At 49.2% G+C, this 7,500-nt stretch overlaps 1 protein-coding gene across 4 annotated transcripts in view; it reads right to left on the bottom strand.

The window, feature by feature from the left end:
• Positions 1–7,500, bottom strand: part of LOC125047509 (protein prickle-like) — a 384,484-nt gene that overhangs the window by 856 nt on the left and 376,128 nt on the right. For all 4 annotated transcript variants that reach the window (XM_047645752.1, XM_047645749.1, XM_047645751.1 and 1 more), the window contains 3 exons: positions 6,338–6,541; positions 3,546–3,744; positions 1–3,137 (listed from right to left, as the gene is read on the bottom strand). The exon at positions 1–3,137 is cut by the window's left edge and continues 856 nt beyond it. In XM_047645752.1, the coding sequence (XP_047501708.1) occupies positions 1,024–3,137; positions 3,546–3,744; positions 6,338–6,541 (2,517 nt within the window). In that variant the 3' untranslated portion in view covers positions 1–1,023. The remainder of the gene's footprint in view (positions 3,138–3,545; positions 3,745–6,337; positions 6,542–7,500) is intronic.

The raw sequence follows: 7,500 nt of genomic DNA, 5'->3' as shown, positions 1-7,500 counted from the left end.
TTTGATTACGATCCGGTGTCTGTAAGTCTGAAGTCTCTGTTTAAATAGGCCAGTGTTGGTAAATCTCTATTATCAGCGAAAACACTGTTTTGGCGATACTTATACCGAATGGAAAATTTGCGTTGTGGATTTGTAAGTAGCCCATTATAGCAAACGTAATTAATACATGACGTAGTATACATAGGAGGCTACAATAAGATATAAAGTATATTCATTACAAGCACCCGATCGATGCAGACATGTAACTAAGATGTAAATATCTGGATGCCAACCGCTAAACAGGGCAGATTATGTTTTACTATGAAATATTGCATCATTTCTTAATCTTGTGAGTCATTTCAGGTAATATTGACTATAAATAATACTCAGGTATGTCTCAACAGACAGCGAAATTCTTCTTCCACATTGCTAATCGCAGTTGAGTCTTGGAAGACATTATTTGGCACTTCAGTTAGACTGCAGTTATACATATAGAAGGGTTCTGAACTAACTATCCTACTACAGTACATGTGGCCAGTATGTTGGTACGATGTTCAGCCGACTGATGGCACAGCAACATTCCTTGGCCTTTTTGCATATTATAGGGATGATGATGTTGATGTTGATTTTTTTTTCTCACAGCCCAATTTTCACTTTAGAAACTGCTACTTACTGTAACACTTTTGTTGATTTTAAATTTAGGTGTAAATAAGATCTATCTTTGTGCACATTAATGCCGTACTCCGAGATTTTATCATGAGGGTGATCAACATGAATGAGCACTTAATATTCAATGTATGTTGTATGTAATACGACAGTCCATGAATAAGATACTTTTAAAATGGTGTGTGTGGCACTGTCCAACAATACTGGTGCGGCAAGGTCCTCAGTTGGCTCTCTCCCGAAGAGAGTGCCACCAGAACCACGAGGTAGGCAGCTCTGCAGCCACAAAAATTAAGCGCAAGACGAAAATAGAGCACTAATCTGTCACTACTAAGCGCACTTGGCTGCTGCATAGCTAGAGTTAACTGGCGCACGAAGCCATCAGGAGATAATACAGTTTTTGTCCTTCTCTCCGAACCTCTTGCGAGTGGAGGGGGATCCTGGTGGCTGAGTACTTCCAGCTTGCCGTCTAGCGTATGCCAGGGCATCATTAGGCACATAACTTATACGAACACCGCCATAAGCTCTCCTTGGGGGAAGCTCATAGTCAAATTCATCAGAGGAAGAAGAGGAGCAAGTAGAGCACACGGACTCGTGGTCCCAATCTGCGTCTTCGAGGCCTGGCGCAGACGGTGTCTTTCGGGGAGTTCTATTCGCAGCTGAGGGTTCTGAACCAGAATACGAACGTGACCTTGGGAAGCCATTGGAGCCGCTCCCTCGGTGGTGTCGCGGGCGGCGGCTCCTGGTGGAACCCTCGGCTGGAGACACCTCCAGTGCTGTTGGAGCCGACCCCGATGAAGACGTCGACGACGAGGAATCACGAGGATCGCGGGTTGAATGCTGGCGGCTTGGGGATTCTCCGCCAACTTGAGCTGGATCGAATCGGACTGAGCGATTGTGTCTGTCTTTGTGTCGAGAAGAGAGTGAGCTTTTTCTTGGTGCTCCAGGGGTAGGAGTTGCTGAAGGAGATGTAGAGGCAGATGATTCCCCATGCTGACTCAAGTCTGGCATAGATACATGGGCAGGAGAGGCACGTCCTCGGGTGGCTTCTTCAGACGCCAGGAGCGCCTCTAAATTAAGATCAGACATCGCCGAGAGGTCTAATGGCTGACGGCGCGCAGCATTGGACAAGAGCTCCGAGTTCTGCAAGAGAGATTCTAGCGTTCCAGGGGAAGAAGTTGCAGCCACCTCACGTAGAAGGTTGATTCCTTGTTCTGCAAGAATGCGGCCGAGGGAGCGTTCTAGCACCAGACGATCGAGCCCTGCCCCCACAAGCTCAACTCCTCGCTGCACTTTGTCCGCCGGTACATTTTCCTCACATGTAGGAGTGGATGTCAAAGGCTGACCTGGCAGAGGAGGAGGAGGGGAGTGCGGGCTTGTTTGGCAAGAGGAGGAAACTGTGCTTCCATCCGCACCTCTATATTCTAAAGCACGCCGGCCCACCTTTGGAGACTGCTGGAGTTGCAAGGCTTTTCGGCCCATTTTGGGAGAGCGCATGAGAGGGTTTGCCTGCGCCTGGCCTCTCACCTCCTCGACAGTCACTGCGGCCACGGATCGGTTGCCCGGCCGAGGAGACCCGATCTCTGAGGGCGCTCGAGACCCTCCGACCTCTGAAGAGACCCTGGACGACCCAACTTCTGACGGCCCGTGGGGAGACTCGAGATTGTGTCTGTGATTCTCATGTCTCGGTGAATGCGCAGACTGCAGGCGTGGTGAGCGTGGTGAGCGTGGCGACACGGGGGATGCAACGTTCTCATTGGGTCTTTGTTGCCCTTGGTTGTCGACTGACAAAACGGACCCCGGTGAGCGTGGACTAGAGACACTAGGTGGCGGAGGAAAGCTGTTGGGCTGCACCACACCATGCATGCCGGACATGGAAGGCTCCCTGGAGAGGGCGGGCGCATGACGCGTCCTCTGCATGTCGCGAATTTGGAAAGAGTTATCACGTGTGATGCGAGGTTGTGGCCCGGTGACGCTGGACGGCTTTCTGCTGAGGAGGGGCGACCGCGGGCTGGTCGCGTCGCTCTTGTCGCCGCTGTTGTCCGTGAGGGGCGAGGTGGGCAGGGGGCGCCGCCGCATCTTCGGCGACTTGGACACCACCTGCACGTCCGGCAGCGGCGACTTGATCCCGCGGCGGCCCGGGAGGGGGGACGCCCCGTCGCTCAGGTCGGACGTCGACTCGTGGTTGAGGTGCCTCGACGGGCGTGGTGCCCGCGGGGACGTCAGCGTCGAGTCCGAGGCGTCGTACGAGAGCGAGGATCGCCGCTCCAGCCCCGTCGATGGCCTCAGCATCTGCGTCAGCGGCTGAGGCGTCACGGGCGTGTTGGCGTTGCTGTCGGAGGGCGTCGGGGGCTCGCCCTTGCTGCAGGCGATGGAGCAGAAGATGGCCCCGCGGCGCGGCAGGAAGGGGCGGCCCAGTAGGGAGGCGTGGCAGGTGTGGCAGCAGAAGCAGTCCTCGGTGGCGTGCCAGTGCTGGCCTTCGTGGGTCATTTGACCTGCAAGGAGAGACATTCACGTTAAATACAGTGAGAGGGTGACACAAGTTTTGCTAAATATCTGCAATGTTCATCAACCTTTCCGTCGGGACCTTTCGAAAATATATTTGACTGTTATTATCTCATTTTCTTGAACATAACTATCGCTACTTTCTTTTATCACTATCAACTTATCACCACTATTATCAGCATTAGACCTTTTATCGCTATTCCTATTCCTATTACCATAACCATGAATACCATCAACCCCCCCCCCCCCACCAAAAAAACAAAAACAAAAACATCTCTACCTCCCGCCTAACTTCCAATCCCACTCTCCCCAACATTACAAACACCATCCCCCTTCCCCCATCCCCCCTACCCTCCACCCCCCCCCTCTACTCTCACCAGCACCCTACCCCCAGTTACCTTGATCCACGCCGATGGGCTCCCCGCAGGTGTCGCAGTACTCGGCGAACATGGCGTCGAAGCAGTGGAGGCAGAAGGGGCGGCCGTCCCTCATGATGTACCTCTGCCCCCCCAGCTGGCGGTCGCACTCGAAGCAGGCGAAGTGCTTCATGTGCCACGCCCTCCCCTCGGCCTCCGTGCACTCGTCGGCGAGGATGATCTGGGGAGGCATGGGGGTTAGTTCGTCTCATTCTTTGTTAGTGCTATTATCATCAATATCATTGTTGTTGTTAGTTATTATCTTTATCATAATCATTATTATTATCATTATTATTACTAGCAACGTTTTCATCATTATTATTACTATTATTATTATATTATTATTATTATTATTATTATTATTATTATTATTACTACCAAAACTGTCATCATCATAAGAGTAAATGATAATATACCAATTGTTCTATATTTATTTTATACACATTATATACACTCCACACACAAGAACATTACCAACCTGTTCTTCGACTCGTATACACCCACGCACACGCACGCACAGACACACACACACACACACACACACACACACACACACACACACACACACACACACACACACACACACACACACATACACACACACACACACAATATATCACCGTTTCCCAAGCACATACACAAACAAAATACACAAACCATTATATTGGAGAAAAAATCCTCAAAAAAACACCTCACGCAAGCATATTAAAAGGATCCGTCTCTGTACATGAAGTGCCTTACGAATATCTCTGGTCCTAATCTCCGCAGTCATCGGGATTATAACTCTTCGGGGCCGAGGCACGAGCGGTGTCATTTATCAACGTTATGACACGAGGGATCCACAACAAACGTTTCTCTCCCTCCCTCCTCAGCCCCCAATCTATTTCCACATCTCTTTCTCTCTTTCTCTCTCTCTCTCTCTCTCTCTCTCTCTCTCTCTCTCTCTCTCTCTCTCTCTCTCTCTCTCTCTCTCTCTCTCTCTCTTTCCCCTTCCCCATTGTCTCTCTCTTCCTCTCTCCCTCTCTCTCTCTCTCTCTCTCTCTCTCTCTCTCTCTCTCTCTCTCTCTCTCTCTCTCTCTCTCTCTCTCTCTCTCTCTCTCTCCCCCCCTCCCTCCCTCCCTCCCTCCCTCCCTCCCTCCCTCCCTCCCTCCCTCCCTCCCTCCCTCCCTCCCTCCCTCCCTCCCTCCCTCCCTCCCTCCTTCCTTCCCTCCCTCCCTCCCTCCCTCCCTCCTCATCCGCCAACAGACTGCTAAGAGTCCCACCCTCTATTCTATCATCTTCTAATCTCTTCCTATCCACTGCGCTGTATTTCCAATCCCCTTTCGCTCTCTCTCCCTTCTTTCGTTAGGTTTCTCTACCTCTTTTACCGTTCTAATCTTCATCTTCTCCTCTATCCTCCACCCCCTTTCTTTCTTGTTTTTCCATCTCTTTTTCTTCGTTCTGTTCTCCCATGTGCTCACCCCCCTCCTTCTTTTATCACTCTCTCTCATATTTATCCTTCTAACCTGACTAGGAGATGAATTATTAAAAAAAAATTGTTGAGAAAATACATACATACATTCATACACACATACATACACACATACATACATACATACAGACAGACATACATACACACGCACACACATACACAAACGAACACACACACACACACACACATAAACACACACACACACAATCACAAACACACACACACACACACACAATCACAAACACACACACACACACACACACAATCACAAACACACACACACATACAAACACACACAAACTTAGGCCATAATCCGGCGAAAGGGTAATTCCTCTTGTCATTATTTCCCGCGGTAAATGGGTGAGCCTCGCGCAGACCTCGTCCTCTCTTCCCTTCTCTAATTAAGAACGATGTCTCTAACTCTTGGCACGTACACATTTAATCAACACGCTCTCTCGCTCTCGCTCTCTCTCTCGCTCTTGCTCTTGCTCTTGCTCTTGCTCTTGCTCTTGCTCTCGCTCTCTCTCTCTCTCTCTCGCTCTCGCTCTCGCTCTCGCTCTCGCTCTCGCTCTCGCTCTCTCTCTCTCTCTCTCTCTCTCTCTCTCTCTCTCTCTCTCTCTCTCTTTCTCTCTCTCTCTTACTCCCTCTCACTCCCTCTCCCTCTCTCTCTTTTACTCCCTCTCCCTCTCCCTCATCATCAGTAAAACAAGTTCCTGTACCAACGTATCATCCTAAAACTACTAATATATATTCTCGAATATATATAAAAAAAAAATCTCCAGAAGAAAGAAAGAAAGAAAAAAAAAACGGAATTTCCAGGGGATACTGAAGAAGAAGAAAAAAATACAACGACACTGCTATGAACTACAAAAGACTTAACGATAATAACCGACTCATTTCGAGGAAGAGGTCTCTCGAGGCGGACCGTATCGCTCGACGGGGAAATCGGGGGTCGATGTTGTAGCCTTGTGAATATTCTTTTTATTTCGAAATCGAGAGGGTTTTAGGGATAAATAATCAGAGTTGCGGTGATGAGCTTGCGATGACTGTGATGGCAGCAGTGAATTATATAAAAGAAAGAAAAATATATATATATACATACTAATAAGACAATACAAAGGAAAATAGACGGTTAATAATGTGCTCACAGAAATAAACACATATACAAAAAGACGTGTACACACACACACACACACACACACACACACACACACACACACACACACACACACACACACACACACACACACCTCTCCCTCCCTCCCTCCCTCCCCTCCACCCCCTAACCCTTCCCCAGTCTCACCTCATCACAGGCGGCGCAGCGTGGCTTGAGACTCTCTGCGTGGTGCCGCCCGCAGTAGAGGTGGGCGTCCTTCCAGAAGTAGATGAGGTCGACCAGCAGCTCCTTGCACACGTGGCAGTTGAAGCAGGCGGGGTGCCAGCAGGCGTTGGGTCCCGCCCGCGCCGCCACCACCACGATGTCGCCGCCGCCCACGCTCTCCCCGCACTGGAATGGGCAAGGGGCGTCAGTAGGGTCCGCGGGTGTGATTACTTATCTATTTTGATGTGTGGCTACGTGTCTCTCTGTCTGTCTGATTGTCTGTCTGTTAATAAGTCTGTATTTAGATGTCTGGCTGTGTCTCTCTGTCTGTCTGTCTGTCTGCCTGCTTGTCGGTCTGGTTATGTGTCTCTCTGTCTGTTTATAAGTCTGTATGTCTGTGTATCTATTTAACTATCTGTCTGTCTGTCCGATGGGGACTGTTTTTATCCCTTTCCCGGAATCTTAGGATTATTGTGTATATATATGTGTGTGTGTGTGTGTGTGTGTGTGTGTGTGTGTGTGTGTGTCTGTGCATGTGTATGTGTATGTGTATGTGTATGTGTATGTGTATGTGCATGTGCATGTGCATGTGCATGTGCATGTGCATGTGCATGTGCATGTGCATGTGCATGTGCATGTGCATGTGCATGTGCATATGCATGTGCATGTGTATGTGTATGTGTATGTGTATGTGTATGTGTATGTGTATGTGTATGTGTATGTGTATGTGTATGTGTATGTGTATGTGTATGTGTATGTGTATGTGTATGTGTATGTGTATGTGTATGTGTATGTGTATGTGCATGTGCATGTGCATGTGCATGTGCATGTGCATGTGCATGTGCATGTGCATGTGCATGTGCATGTGCATGTGCATGTGTATGTGCATGTGCATGTGCATGTGCATGTGCATGTGCATGTGCATGTGCATGTGCATGTGCATGTGCATGTGCATGTGCATGTGCATGTGCATGTGCATGTGCATGTGCATGTGCATGTGCATGTGCATGTGCATGTGCATGTGCATGTGCATGTGCATGTGCATGTGCATGTGCATGTGCATGTGCATGTGCATGTGCATGTGCATGTGCATGTGCATGTGCATGTGCATGTGCATGTGCATGTGCATGTGCATGTGCATGTGC

This window comes from Penaeus chinensis, chromosome 41 (genome assembly GCF_019202785.1).
Source record: "Penaeus chinensis breed Huanghai No. 1 chromosome 41, ASM1920278v2, whole genome shotgun sequence".
Taxonomy (NCBI): domain Eukaryota; kingdom Metazoa; phylum Arthropoda; class Malacostraca; order Decapoda; family Penaeidae; genus Penaeus; species Penaeus chinensis.
The sequence above is the reverse complement of the archived record's forward strand: the minus strand, read 5'-3'. Positions and strand labels throughout refer to the sequence as shown.